This window comes from Thermobia domestica, chromosome 6 (genome assembly GCF_964235325.1).
Source record: "Thermobia domestica chromosome 6, izTheDome1.hap1.1, whole genome shotgun sequence".
Taxonomy (NCBI): Eukaryota; Metazoa; Arthropoda; class Insecta; order Zygentoma; family Lepismatidae; genus Thermobia; species Thermobia domestica.
In genome coordinates, this window is record NC_137459.1 from 171,958,465 (window position 1) to 171,974,515 (window position 16,051).

The following is a 16,051-nucleotide window of genomic DNA, read 5'->3' on the forward strand; positions in this document are numbered from 1 at the left end:
ATAAAATGACTTTTAATATCGTGTGATCAACTCCCACCAAATTGGAAATAATCTATAAATGACGCCACGCGAAGTATTACTTGTCAGGAGAGAGAAGGAAAGTAAGATTAGAGCGACCGGCACCAGTGCTTCTCCCAGGCATACTTCCGGGAGCATGTTTCCCTCTGGCTGGATATGAATAAACCTACCCCTAGAAACAATCTTCTGTAGGGCACTCCTTTACCAAACAGCATCCCAGGGCAGTTTTCTCATAATTTGGTTTGTCCTTAGCAGCGCGGACAAACTTTTTTGGAAGAAGGCCACTTCAGCACTGTGGCTATAGCTGCCTACTAGGTAAGCTTAAAAATATAAAAATTATAAACCTGATATTGAACAAGGTGCTCTCCCGATATCTGCCTGATAAAACCACAAAAATCTGAGGAAACAGTTGCGTTTGAGTATCGAAATTCGCTGAAAATTCTTGCAATTTTCTTTGACAATCTGTTGCTTGTTATTTTAAGTACTTTCTCAATTTTTGTTTTAAGTACCTTCTCAATTTTTAAAAAGTTCAAAAAGCCTTTTCCTTTTTCCACTTGGTCTTCATATTACTTGTGAGAAACAAAGTTTGATAAATCACACTATATCATGTTTGCTTGTTGCTGTATTATTCCAAGTCTCGAAATCGTTGCTAATTTTTGAATCTAATTAAAATCTTATCTCACCATTAAGCTTATATGCTAAGTCTAAATAACACAAATGATCTACCACTGGTTTTTGTATGCCCGCTTTCTACCCGTAAAGGTTCTGGTCCAATCCTCGATGTCGGCCATGCTGAGTATTTTTCAAACCTTAACGGATTTCAAGATATAGCCATTTTATTACAATAACCGCAACCTCCTAACCTTTTCCCTTCCCTTCTAAGGCATCAGAAAACGCTGAAATACGCCCTCAATTATTTTAAATTAAAAGCCTGAATACCAATTCTCATGCCTCTGACATTAAGGGATAGATATGGCTATCTTATTACAATTATAACTCCCATAATTTTTTGTTACTACATGTTTTCATGTTTTTCTGTCTTTTTTCTTCTATGGCAAATATATATATATATATAAAACGCTGAAACACGTCTAATTATTTCAAATGAATAGTCTAATTACGCAACTTCATGTCTCTAACTTTAACGAATTTCGATGCATGGTCATCTTATTTTAACAATTGTAGCCCGACCCTACTTTTCTTCCTGTCTTTTCTTCCCTTGTAAAGGAAATATCACAGAATGTTTAAACACGTATTTAATTATTTTAAATAGGAACTCTTACCAAATTTCATGTCCCTAACCTTCAGAGACTCCGAGATATGGGCATTTTCTATAATGATTACCACTCCTATTTCCCTTTTCCACGTTGAATTTCCAAAAATCCTTCCTTGGTGACATCTTGCGTCACAAATCCTATGCACGGTTTAAGTTTCAAGTTTCTAGATTAAGCGGTATGGTTTGGGCGTTGAGCAGGTCGGTCAGGAACTCACCAAGTTACTCATTCAGCACTTCTTTTATATATAGGGATTACGTTTAGAAACTAATTTTATTACGTTTACAATCTTATTTTCTATCATCAATCAAAATTAAAGAAAGTGATCCGATTTGAGTTCGTCCTTACTATGCTTCAACTGTTCTCTAAGTATATGTGCAAACTTCCGACAACGAGTAGATTTTACCCTCCTTTCCTTAATTACCCTCTATAGACTGCACTTCCGAACAATAGGCTTATTTCGGAAGGTAAGAGGAAAACACATCCAGGCTTCAATAAATTTGTATTAAATCATCATTGGTCGGTTTTAGTCCTTCTGAACTTCGTGACAACAAATTTCTTACTGTATTTTAATGATGATACTGACTTACCTCGCGAACATTTTGACTTCAGATGTTCATTTATTGGTTATAGTTGAAATAATTTATATTACATCTAACGGTGCGACCAAGACCATGTTTATACTAATCTAGGAAGAAGGATTGATTACACATAAAAGAAGCTTTTGTTCCTGCGATGGTGAACACTGTGGTTCGTTGATAATCTGATTGTGTTTTTGGTTTTGTGTAATCTTACAATTCTTCAACCAAGTGTATATTATTCTCTATGTTTTTAAGTCACTTATTCGCAATTCTTATTGTTGATGTGCTTATTCAGTGTCTCGCTCTAAAATTCATATCCTTGTCCATATATTCTTTTTCTTTCGAGTTTGCCCTTTGAGTTTTTCAACAATACATTTATAGCATCTGCATTTCATGGCCTTCGATCAGCCATTCCTTATCGAATAACAGGAAAACTGGAAATTGACTGTTTTCCTTGGTTTATGGTCATAAATTCAAGCACAGCGTATGGGCCACAGTGCAGGCGTAAATTTACAACTAAGTTTACGCACGTGCGTTGCGGCTATAAACTCATGGTGTATGGCTACCTTAAGACAAAGAATGAAAAGAAATGATAGCGGAAACTAATCAATTCATGCATGTAATGATAACAATGATGTCTGAGACGTGTTCACTCCTAAAACAAAAGGAAGAAATTTTCACTAAATCAAATATCGTCACACCCAATATATTAAATTTCCTTCTTTCTTTCTTTAAATAAATAAATTCTTTAACGAAATCGAAATCACTTTACCAAACGATTATTATCCACCTCGTTGGACTACTAAAACGTGTTCTATTCAGACTGGAAGTAGAGTTCTACAAATGAAACATTGTAGTTTTTTTTTTTTTTTTTTTGATTCAGAAACGGCTTGCACTGAAGAAAATAAGAAATTTTACTTAGAGCATTTTCGGAAAATGTCTTTTTTTTTTTTTTCACGAAAATGAGTGAAAGCGTGATCAAAACAATTGGCTTCACATGCACTTTTATATTCCCTTTTAATTTTTTTTTTCAATGAAAACAAAACTAATTAAGTCGCAAATCGTTTTTAAAAAGTTTGAAAAAATCTGCCGTACAATAAAATTCCGAATCAGAAAATGAAATCTTTGAGTTTTACGTCCCACGGTTATGCCGGCTTGGCTAAAGCAGACGGTGATGATGAGAAATAAATTAAATGGTGGAATGAAGAAAGTGAGAAGAAACCCAAGCACACGGTGTTTATCCACCACAAAGTTCACTTGGCGGAAGCTGGGACTGAACCCGGGACCCCATACCCCAGAGGTGACAGCTCTTTCACTGAGCCACCGCGGTCCCCAATTCCGAATCAGAAACACCATTCTTTAGTTTCATCTGTAAATTTAATTTCCTGTTTGGATTGAAAACTTCCAGTCATTACAGGAAATTGTAAATGTTCTCATTTGATGGAGCATCTTCAATTTATTTATGACAATTTTGGACATTTGGATAAACATTACTTTCAAAAGAGTCGACAGATATAATACAAAAAGCACAATACTCATAAATTTGAAGTAAAATATACAAAAACCAAAGTGTACTTGTGAATGTTTCTGAGTGTTATCAAAGTGTGTGTATGATCAGGGCACTCATAGTATTAAAGTTTCTTTCTTTTCTATACAGTAAAACCTGTTTAAGCTGGTCACTCTTGGATCCATACTAAATGTGCAACGTATCCAAATGGTCAATCTACGGGTGATAATAGCGGATGGATAGAGTCTATGTGCTTTCACAAGCATGCGATAAAATTTAGTAGGTGGCTAACCAACTTCTAATAGATTTTACTATATCTATTTCTTTTTCACAATGACAGCAAAATTCAGAAATGTTGCAGTTTATTTTGTTGAGATTTACGTGTTACTTACAAAACGTTCCTGTATCAATCGATTAGTGTTCCTGTTTTGGCCTTTTATAAATATACAACTATTTCTATTCAATAATTTCGTATAAAAGTGTACACTAACCTTCGACATAACAGGTTTTTCTTCATCTTTGTCTATAGGAATAGATGTGCTATGCACCCACGTGTGTGTACACAGATGACGAAGACGAACGTACGATGATTGAGGAACTAGAGAATCGCCTCTTGTAAGAGTAGTAGGATCTAACTCGAACAGTGATGAAATCTCATTCGAATGTGGTACAGACACTAAATGGAAAACAGCCCCTCCTTGAGGATCTGGCGAAAGATAAAAAAAAGAAGACACACATATTAAATCAAATAAAAATTTTGACATCACGCTGATGAGTAAAACTTAATGTTGAGCTCCCTAAACTAAACTTACGTTACTCTAATACACATACAAGTATCATTCCTGAAAGTATCAATTAATATATATATATATATATATATATTATTTGATCTTTCATACTCTTCAAAATATTTTGACGATACTTTTAGGAACGATACTAAATATATATACAGTGTGTTTGTGACCTTGGGTAAAATTTGGAGGGATGATGGATAACGACATAAGCAATTTATATTCCGCGTGTCTTATACAAAAGTACGACGGGAAAGCATACATTCTAATCACTGTAATTGTTTTAATTGTTTTATGTAGCAATATGTAAAATATCGTGAGTAAAAAAGGATAAAAAATGGGCTAAAAAAATAAATGTCTGGTTTTACATTCCACGAATATGCTCTTTAAGCTAAAGAAGTCGGATAATTAATAAAACTGAATGATTATGAAATAACTAGCGGAATGAGAATGTGGAAGAAAATGGGAGAACCCGAGAAAACCCACAAACATGATCAGGTGCCCTTCGCACCAAAGCTGAGCATTCTAGCACTGAGCTATCGTGTACTCGTCCACTGTCCAAAAATACGTCGGTAAGGCGATATATGCTATTAAAGTGTAAAGGTCTGTGGTGTTATTGTATTGCAAGTCATAAGGATGTGCACCTCGCAGAAGTTAAAAATCGATCATGGGAAGCTGGATGTTTAGAGAAAGAAGTACTTGCGGCACAAAAGACAAGAGCGAAATAGAAGGGCAGCTGCATTTAATCCCATGTCTGCATCGAAGGCAGGGAAGACTGTAATACCCTTGGGCAGGTGGCAAAGAAGCAAACCACCTACCCATCCAAGAAAAGACCGAATAAAATATGTATCTAACTAGGCTAAACGTAAATGTTAGCACCTGTACTTACTTTCACAGCAGATGCTCAAAATGGCGTCCCTTGGCTTCGATGCAGGCATAGCATCGTCGCAGAAAGCTCTGTCGCATCCGCTCGAAGATCCCTGGTGTCGCACAGTGCGGTGAGCTAATAGGGATTAGGGACAAAAATCGACATTAAACTTAAAAAGAGGTTTTACGCCCAAGACATCCTTTATTTGTGTCTTTTGGCACAAATGTAGGTTTTTGTGAGTAGAAAAAGTAAAAACAATGGTTATTTTAATGGAACTATATCGTGTAAACGCACGGTACAAAACCCAAAATTACATATTTTCATTGGACCCGACTTTGTGCTGAATTTTCTACTGAATGTGCCATCATTCTTCATCGCTGGAAAATTCAGAGTCTCGACTACATGCAAGGTAATTTTGAATATCATTATCTACTTAAGGAGGAGTCAGATAGTTGCACGCACTTAACGGAATAAAGATCATTGCCCTCTACAAATTCTAGCAATAATTTTGCCCATAGCTCGTTCCAATCTAGAAAAATCGCAGCAATGATGACTACATATTTGGTCATAACAACCATGTTCTATACGCCCCAATTCGTCATGCATAAACTACTCTATAGTCAGGAAAGGAGCAGGTTGCTGAAGGAACTTGTTAAAGAACCGAATAAATACTTTTGTCCTCACTGTTCCCAACACAGTCTATCAATAAGTTAGTCTGTAACTTGCTCTAGTTTTCAGGAAAAGCTCAATCAAAATAGCTACACGTGCACTATTACTGTTATTTAAGACCGCATGAAACTTGGCCGACTACTTTGAAAATTGTAACTCCACATCAAATGACTGTTCGATCAGAGTACTAACTCTAGACTAAAAAAATGAAAAAGGAAATCCATGTGAGAAATTGTTATCCATACTGCCACTTCATACTTAAGAAAAGAGCGAAAACGATTTTTATTTGAAGGTGCTGCTTCTTCATTTGATTTTAAGTTTAGCGTCCTGTTCAGCAGCAATCGCTATATGAAATGCAGATCTACAGTTTAATGTGGGATCCGAACCACATGAGCTCCGCCCGGAATGGAACTCGCGTCTCCCACGCCAAAGGCGCGTTTAAGTGCTGCTGCTTTCATGCCGACAGCAAAACTGAGCGAAATTTGTATGACATGATCACATCGGCGGATTCATTATTTTTTATTTTCTACATCTGATTTTAAACTACTTTCGAAAGACCCGAGTTTTCGATTTTTGTTCATTAACCTACGCAGTATATGTCATTCTGGTTGTCACAAGTACCAGGATTGATTATTGTAAGGAGATTCTCTGCGTTTCACACATGTTTTGAAAGCATTTTTTTTAACGTAACCCCAAAAGAAAAAAATCAAATAGATGGTGAACAACTATGGAACAGATCCACCTCTTCCGATATACCTACTGCGGAAAGTACCATCATGATGCCTCACGAGCAGCACCTGCAAAGTAGGAAGGTCCTCCGTACATGTTGGACCCACATTTATGTCAATGCACATCACAAGGATGTTTTCTAATAACTCAGAGAACGTACAAATCTCACACAAACGCTGTGTACACTGATGCAGTTAAAAAAGGCGGAAGAAGATAGGATTTATTAACTGATCACTAATTTCGCCTGTCCACTCGTTTCCTGCAAAGTGCAGTCTCTCGTAAAGCACGCTTCAGCTGTGAACAGTACATAGGCATAAAACTGAGGATCTGCCAAACAAACACTGCACTAGTCATTCAGTAAATAAAACGTGGAGTTTGAAGTCAGCTGGATGCAGATCCTGGACTCTGTGCATGAGGGAGACGTAGTTTCTGTTCATGTAGTAGGTTGTGAAATTCGTGTCGCAAGTGTCCCGTTCCCCGTAAATGCTGGAAGCCTGGAAAACAAAATAGTTTGGATGTTCCCTTTGTGGACAGCTGCTCCTATACAACCTAGTGGCTGCATTATTTTTTCCGTCAGGCAGTCCCTACACGAACATCATACCTGCAAGTTCTTCAAGCGTAAACTCCACTTCAATGATAAAATAATTTATCACAGCTACAAACAAGAGTATATACGTCACACCAATACTTCAGGATTCACCACGGGACTGACAACACGCTTTTGCAGTGTAGTGAACAATACTCCTCACAACATATCTGACAAGAAGTGAGGTACATAAACTCTCAGAACTGCATTAACACTCTTGCTATGGTTAGTTTTTACGCACATGTTCAATCGCACCATGTGTGATTATCATGTTTGACTCAGGGCAATGGAAAAAGGCAGTTTTGCAGAGCATTTTCTCACTTGTTTTCTACGTATGATGAAGTTTTTGAAATTAAATTTAAGGTTAACGTCCTACGTTTATGCTTTACTTTTGTTCAGTACATGTCTTTGGCAACGATTAAACTAACTCCAACACCGTTTTCAATATCTCCGTTAGGCCCATACATAGAGCGCAGATGTTCAGAGAACAGACAATTTTCTAAAGAAGTAGTATTATATAACGATGACAGATATAAGGCAACGGTTATTTGCACATTCAAAAATTGTATTCTACTTTCCTGTGGGACTACCCTTGTGCCGCCTATGTTCTCAATTAGTTTTTACATTAACGAAATCTACAGATTCAACAACGAAACTTCCTTTGACTAGACCTTGATCCAACAAGTCGTTCTTCAGTTATGCCCATGTTTGCATATTCCGACATCGTTTTTGCGGGTTGTAACTCGAAACCGACGTATTTTCGGACAGTGGTTCCGTACCTGAAATTGCTGGTTTTGTCATTGTCCACCAACCCTCGAGGTCTTATCAACGGTCATGGCAACACCTGTATCCTTGAGCAAACATGAAAATTCGTTTATCAAGAGATCGTTTTGTACAAGTGCATTTCTTCTTCAACAAAGCAGTCATTGAAAAAAAAAAAAAATTAAAAAAATAACATACTTAAAACTACTCAGTTTTGAATTAATTTACTTTTAGCAAGTTATCGCATATACTACTCGGTTTCCTCATTCCAAGTAGTTTTGTATTCACGCACTCAAATGGAACATTTAAAAAAACTCTTACTGACAATTTATTCAGATACATTTTTACTCTTAACTTTACAATTTACACTTGCCCTTTAGAAGCTTATCTTGAGGCAATCAACAAAAATATAAAATAATAATAGCCCAACAAATGTGCATGTTTATAAATAAATGAACAGCTTTAAGAATGAACATTGATTTCTGAAGTCAACATCAATAAAATATTTTGGCACAATTCTTTCCTTACCGCTATAAGCATAACATCGATATTTAACAAAATTGTTATCAGTAAGAAATCTGGGTTTGACGTTTCCCTGCTATGAAAAGGGTCGTAATTAATGGAAGTAAACGAGTTACGGAAAAATCAGTACAATGATAAAATGAGAACAAAAGAAACTGTCTTAAAAAAGTCCATATACATAACCACAAAGTACGATTGTGTGACCTCGAGTCCAAAAAGTTAACTTAAGTTTTAGAGATGAGCGCTCTACAACTCAATAATGTATTAGAACTCTCTGCTTGAAACATGAATATCCGTAAATATTTATATGACTATAAAAATACCAACAAATTACCTCTCAGTTTGGATCTCATCGGATCTGGCGTTTCATCATAATCAATTTCGGCTGCTAAGTATTGGCCCGTAGCCAGGTGTTTAAAACGAAAGAGAGAATTCCAATGACCAGCACCACCTCTACATGGATCATGTTGCACCACCTACAGAAAATAAATAAGGTATATAATAACACAGTACCAAATACTAGTAAGGAAAAAAGAAAGATATTAAAACTGAGATAAGATTTGATATTTAATGAATATCTGTATTACTACTTTTAGGCTTTATTAGCTTCAGAACCTCAATATATCCCACGCATGACATAACTTCGCTACATGGGATCTTTTGTAAAGAGAAAGAAAGAACGAAAAAGTTGTAATGCAAGTAGGTTAAAGAAACTGCGTATTACGAAAAAAGCATTTTAATGAGATTTATTAAATTTTACTTTTCCCATGCAACTGGATTTCAAATTTGGGCAGCTTTCTACAATCTTAGAAAATTATAAATGATGTCAAAAAACAAGGGAAAAAATCCTCAAGTGTCTCACATTCAATACGTCGAGAAGTCTCAATATACAATATTTTACAATATTCATTACAATTAATCCATACAAAGAATATGACAATACAGTAATGAATCTAGATCTTCTGTTGAAACCAAAGACGAAAAGACGTTATTATTCTCAACTGGAATTCAATAAGTTGATGGGAGTGAAACAAAAACGAAACACTTGTTCTATAATAAGTAATTTGTAATAAAGTATTAGAAATTTGGTTTTTCTAACTTCTAAAATTGTTTCAAGAAAGAAAAAAAAATTACTACTCAAGATTACGTCAATGTAATTTTGTATACAAGAGCGAAATTGCATGTCATCTCATACATGTTGTAAAGACTTTTTTGAATGTTACATTTGAAAATGATTTTATGCAATATTTCTTTCATAACATTTCTTCAAGTTTTAGAGAAGAGTCCGTTATTCTTAGTGTAGACTATCAATAAGAGCAAACGATTCGCGGTGACTATTCAGTTAGCGCTCTTCACTTAAATATTCTTCTTCCTACTTCATTCTCTCTCTGCCTAATGAAATCTCAGCGAAATATAGTGATTCGAACAAAGACATCCCGAAGTAGAAATTGTAACATGTGCGCTCTTACTAGGCAAGCATACCGACAGTAACACTGCTGTAAGACTTTGCTAATGGATTTACACAAAATATCACTTGACTGATGGAAATTAGTGGCACATGTGGAATGAGAAAGGCATTTCAGAAAACATATAAACTTTATTAACATAACTTTTCAACAAGACTATATAAGTAACAAATATTAAGCAATATATATATGTAACGATTAAATATCCAAAATGTTCTACTGTCTGTTTTCGAAATGTTCGATTACATGTAGTTAGTGCTTTTTTTTCCTCAAGTGATTTCTACTGAGTCTCTCGTTTCTTGCAATTTCAATATTTTACTTTTGAAACATGTTATTCCAATTAGGTTCACAAATGCCAGAAAGGTCAAAAGAAATACATGTATACAGTATCCAAATGTACATCGATATACCGACAAAAGCAAAGCAATACAAAAATAAAATAAAATAATAATAATAATAATAATAATAATAATAATAATAATAATAATAATAATAATAATAATAATAATACGAAAATAACCAACTAAACAATCAGAATATAGATTTTATACTTGAACACTACCTCATACAAACGCAAGTTACACTTTCATTGCACTATTTTGCTTAAGTATCAGTGTAAAACACAACTCATAACATAGACTTAAAGGAGCTATACAAACACGTAACTCTTCCTTCCATTACCTTTCGTTCACTATACAGCTGACTGCGCGTAACATCGTCCTGGTGGTAGCACCACGTAGCTAGTTGCAACGAGTTGACATAAGTTTTGCCATCTATCTCAAGCAGTAGACATGATGAATACGTTTATTCTTCTTTTGAAGAATAATGTTACGAAATGAAAAATCAAATATTTACCAGCACAGGAACTTTTACAATTCAACACAATTGAAAAAGGTACTACATATGCTTTTGTGTAGCGCATCAATCAGATAGGAATTAGGAAGAAAAATTATTATTTAAAAGAAACGAAGAACTGTCATGATGGCATCTACAATCTTCCAGGTAACTCGTAGTGTACCTTCTAAGTAAATTGTCTTATGATGTTCGCTCTATTTTCTGGTGAGCTTCAAATCGTCATCAAATCACTCTATTGCTTCCCTCTTCGTTACATCATCTGAAAGTCTACACTTCTGCGAATCGAACTAGATGTAATTTGTTCTCTGTGGCAATTACACAAGGTGAGTCATAAATCTTGCAATATTTCCACAAGCCAAACAGCAGGCGGATGTATACGCCGTGATGGACCGTAAATACAAGATCAAACTGGCCCAAGAGATAGTGTGGCACACGGACTATTTAACACGGAGACCGCCAGTATCTTCAGTTAGTTTTCAATGGCAGTGACGATTAAGTCTCAACGTCTCATACGTGAACTGTTACTGTATGACTCGGGCATAGCTCTGATGCAGCAACCTATATTTGTCATATGAAAGGGAAGGGTGCAGTGAACCACAGCACAGCAACTCGTTGGTTCTAGATATTTCGTGTAGGTTGTAAAGAGATCAAAGATTAACCAAGGTCTGGTCGCCCAAGTGTAACAGATTCTGATGTCATACGACACGCCATTGAGGAAAATTCGTCCACCAGCTCATGACGGTTGTCAAACAATCCGATATATCCCAGTTCACTGTAGTGCGTCACGTTCTCGAAGCCGGGAAGACCACCAGGAGCTGCCGCATTGTGCCACATGAGTTGACCCCAAGCTGAAGCCCAGAGCGAACTTCCTGAAATCACGACAGTTCAGCAACCAACAGGAGATGAAAACAACGGTGACAGATTTCTTTACCTCTAAGGGCAAGATGTGATATTGACGTGGAATCGAAGAACTAGCACGAAGGCGGCTGCAGACAGTTCAACACGAGGAGCTATTCACTTTATGTTATCCTGTTTTCATTATACAGTAATAAATACAGATGTGTTGTGTACTAAAATATTGCAAGACTTATGACTAATTCTTGTAGCATGAACTATAAATATTTAAATACTACAGTAACTTTCTTAAAATATTTTGTGGTTATGAAAGTGTTAATCCTTTATATGGAATAACCCTTTGGAATCTCGAGATTTTCTACGAAACTTATGAAAAACAAGAAATGGAATCTTTGAGTTTTACGTTCCACGGTTATACCGGCTAAGCTAAAGGAGACGTGATGATGAGAAATAAATGAAATGGTGGAATGAAAAAAGTAGGAGGAAACAGGAGAACCTCAAGAAAGCCCACGCACACGGTGTTTGTCCACCACAAAGCTCACTTGGCGCGAACTGAGATCGAACCAAGGACCCCATGCACCAAAGATGAACGCTGTACCACTGAGCCACAGCGGTCCATACGAAACTCATGGTTTCATATTTAAATATTACAGAAAATTAAATGAAATTTCTTGTTTTACGTCAAACGATTTTGCTTTTTAGGCTAAAGAAGAGGTGATTAATGAAGGTGAATGACTGAAAGAATAGGTGGAATAAGAAAATGGGAGAGCCCACAGAAAAACCACAGACACGGCGTTGTCCGCCACAAACTCACCTGGCGTGAGACCAAACCAGGAACATGTTCATCAAAGGTAAGTGCTCGACCGGTGAGCCACCGTGACCCCTTTAAATACTATAGTTCAAGTTATAATTTCCAGAGAAATATATATATATATATATATACCTTGTTCAATTTGTAATAATCTACTTTCAGGCGATATAATAAAATTAATATTGCGTATATGATAAAAGTAGTAGAAGAATTCTTTTTTTTAAAAAAAAAAAAAAAAAAAAGTTTACAGATTTTTTTTATATATATAGCATACTGCAACACTGGATCTAAGGGTAGATGAAAAAAATATAAATGCTCTATCACAAACCAATATATTGCTAAAACTTCTGTCTCGATTTATTTATTAGAGTTAGACTAAAATATTTCATACGTTATATTTTCTTGCTTTGCTAATAGTTACTGGATTTGATTAGTTAGTTTTAGTCACCGAAATATAGAATGTAATGTAACTGGGAATAAATATGATTTATACCTCGTTCGATTATGCACATTTCAGTCTGCTTTCTGTTTACATTGTTCAAGCAAAGACTACAGATTACTTACTTTTCTTAGTAGTTTGCACAGAGGAAAAATATGATATACAAAAGGAAAGGAAGGAGAGAGAGAGAGAGAGAGAGAGAGAGAGAGAGAGAGAGAGAGAGAAAACACTCACGAATGAACCCTCCCCCCGCAAATAGCTCCGTTGATTCCAAATATAACGGTTCTATTTTCCTACCGAAACAAAAGTATTTTCATGCTTGTTTGGCTCTATTAAAGCAATATTTAGCAGCTCCTTTAAATTTATTACCGTATACAATTTTTAGATTTTTCTTAAATTAATCCTGTGATATGATAATGCAAAACTATAGATAACATTACATTTCCTACACATTTTAGATAAATGTGTTAATAAGTAAGCGCACTACAGCCCTGTGAAATAAATGAGCTTTGTTGGTACACCCGGTGTATATCAGAGGTTCGGAAAAAGCTTGAAGAAACCGTTGTAGAAAGAAATCCTAACCATTGAATCCTATCTTATACCAGGAAGGAGTGTTAATCAGCTCTTAAGTATTTTGCTTTGTATTGTTGTAGAACCTTCTTGGTCTACTTAAAGGTCTCTTTTCCACAGATCGTTATCCAACTAAAATCACGTATAACTCCCTCATAATTCCCACGCGGGCGACATCTTCCACCCACCTTACACATTTCGATTTTATTATCTGCATGACATTTGCTAACGAGTGCATATTGTGTATATTTCCACCAAGAAACTAAGCATGACATTGGTTATTTCTTACACTTACGGATCCTATTGCACTTAAACTCTTAGATAGTATATGTGTCACACTTACTTCCACTTCCCATAAGGCTTTGCTACTTGTTGCTGCCGTTGCAGAAGTTCGCCCTGTTGTACGAAGAAACACATGTTGTTTCTTCTTATATTCATCCATGGTGAGGAACTTTTCCTGCTCAGCATGAAATAAACGAACAACATCTCCACCTTTTAGAATTTCCTCTTGATTTTCTCGATGCTCCATGAATAATGTTATTTTCCACGAGGTGCTTGAATTAACCACATTGACCTAGAAAATAATTAAGAAAGCTTCTCAAAGAAGATATTCATGTATAATTACTTAGGGTATTACATTAGAACACACACAAATTTGTTCTAGTTAGAATTGTAGATATATATATGGAATCTTCTGTCCTTACATCAAATACTTTCATGTCAATTATTATTCTATTAGAGCATTAATATGTATCAAAATATATCATTTAGGACTACCTAAAGATCTTATAATCAGGTTTTGGGAGATAATGCAGTCTTTACTGACTGTATTCTCACCTTTATTCGTGAGACTGGATGGTAAACGTGCTCTGAGGCATTTTCATTTTGCCTTTTTTTCCTGTAGAGAGTTTCTGTTATTGCTATTTTTGAGCCATTTTCTTGTTATATACTTTGTTACTTATTCCTTTACCCTCTTCGTGATCTCTGTTTTAATTTTTATTATTGTTTGGATTGTTCTCTTAATATGTAGATCTTATATTTGATTTCCGCTTTTTACTTTCAACCGATGATGAGAGAAGAAAGTATAGTAGTCGTTAAAAAAAATCGTATTCGAGATTTCAACGGATGTACACGTTTCATGGCCTCTACATGCCGGAAAAGTGATTTTTGGATATCTGCTTGTCTGTTCGCCCCGCCATAAATATATTCACTCGCCTACAAGCGTTCAACGTATCCACACAAACTTTTAAACTTAAAGTTTTCATAAGATTCTTCAGTCATTTACTTCTTTTATTTTCTTCCTACCCTGGAAATTAAGGAAAGTTTACTGAAGGATGAAAATAAAATGTGGCTATTTTCTTGTAAACGCTTATAACGATTTTGTTTGTATTTCATACTTCAATATTTCATTAGCAATCCCATAGTTTGGTATAAGTCATTTCTCTAGGAATAATCCAGAATGGGTAGTTTATAATTGCGAGATGTTTTTTTTTTCTTTCTCGGATAATTTTCCCGAAAAGGGGATTTTGTTCTTATTTCATAAATATATGTTCCATTACTAACCTCATAATATGGCATAATTTATTTGTCCTGAAAAGATCCAGAAGAGGTATTTATTCTTGGGGTTTGTTTTTATTTTCGCACGATTTTTTCAACAAAGATTCGGCGATTTTGTTCATATTCCATAACTAAATATTTCATTAACAACCTATAATGTTGCACAATTACGTTTTAGAAAAATATCCACAAGAAGTTTACTTCGTCAAACGAAGATTTTCGAAAAAGCCTTATAATTCTATTTGTATTTTGCAGATAAATGTTTCAGTAATATCTGCAGCATAACGTGATTTACTTTAAGAAATTCGAGCGAGGAAGTTTACTGCGATGGTCCATACTTTTTATTTAGAAGTTTTATTGTGAATTTTTTTTGGACATTTGTCTTTTATGTAACAGGGATAAATAGTCTCGATACTGACGTCCCCATTAAGCTTTAACCAAACAATCAATCAAAATGTGTAATTTAGAAACAATATTATACTAACTATACCTAAAATTTTATCTGAAATTTCTATGAAATTGAATGTACCACAAAAGTATCTTTGTATTTGATGTCACGTAAGTTTTCAATCAAGCAAACTGAAACTGAGATCTTCATACTTATTTTTTCTGCTTGCACACTCTTTTCTTTAATTGAACCGCAAATTAATTGGTACAAATTTCTGGATTGAAATAGAATGGAATCATGATACTTATTTCAAAATACTACTTATTTCAATACAACGATCGCAATACACACACATACACAAAAAAATACCTATATAAAAAAAAGTCTTGTCTGCCTGACTGATCAATGGCCTGGACAAACCACTTGAAATGTGGACAGGGAATAGGATTTGTGATTTAAGATCCCACTAACGAAATTTTTTTAAAAATTCGACCGGGTAGAGAGGTTGCAATTATTATCTTAAAATGTATATGGACTTCTCATTTAAAATAACTAGACACGTGTTTCAGCGCTTTTTGATGATATTTGATATAGAAGAGAAGAAAAAGGGTGAAAAAGAAAAAAGGGTGAGAATTACAATTATTATCAGGTTGTAAAGAAAAGTTATTGCGGTTTTTGTTACTTCTATTTTCAATTATGTATTTTCAACTCAAGTGTCGTTATAATATTGTGCCTATATATATAAGTTTAAAGCGTGTTTTTTGCTCTATTTATTCATTGTATTGGTTTTGTTTTAAAATATT

The 16,051-nt window shown here is 35.0% G+C and overlaps 1 protein-coding gene across 14 annotated transcripts in view; it reads right to left on the minus strand.

Annotated features, from left to right (window-relative positions):
• Itpr (Inositol 1,4,5,-trisphosphate receptor) overlaps positions 1 to 16,051 on the minus strand; it is a 281,735-nt gene that overhangs the window by 231,545 nt on the left and 34,139 nt on the right. For 10 of the 14 annotated variants that reach the window (XM_081762388.1, XM_081762394.1, XM_081762393.1 and 7 more), the window contains exons 7-10: positions 13,647 to 13,877; positions 8,642 to 8,783; positions 5,061 to 5,174; positions 3,872 to 4,086 (exon numbers count right to left, since the gene is read on the minus strand). In XM_081762388.1, coding sequence (XP_081618514.1) covers positions 3,872 to 4,086; positions 5,061 to 5,174; positions 8,642 to 8,783; positions 13,647 to 13,877 — 702 coding nt within the window. The remainder of the gene's footprint in view (positions 1 to 3,871; positions 4,087 to 5,060; positions 5,175 to 8,641; positions 8,784 to 13,646; positions 13,878 to 16,051) is intronic. The other 4 variants (XM_081762398.1, XM_081762399.1, XM_081762395.1 and 1 more) reach the window with 1 other exon arrangement.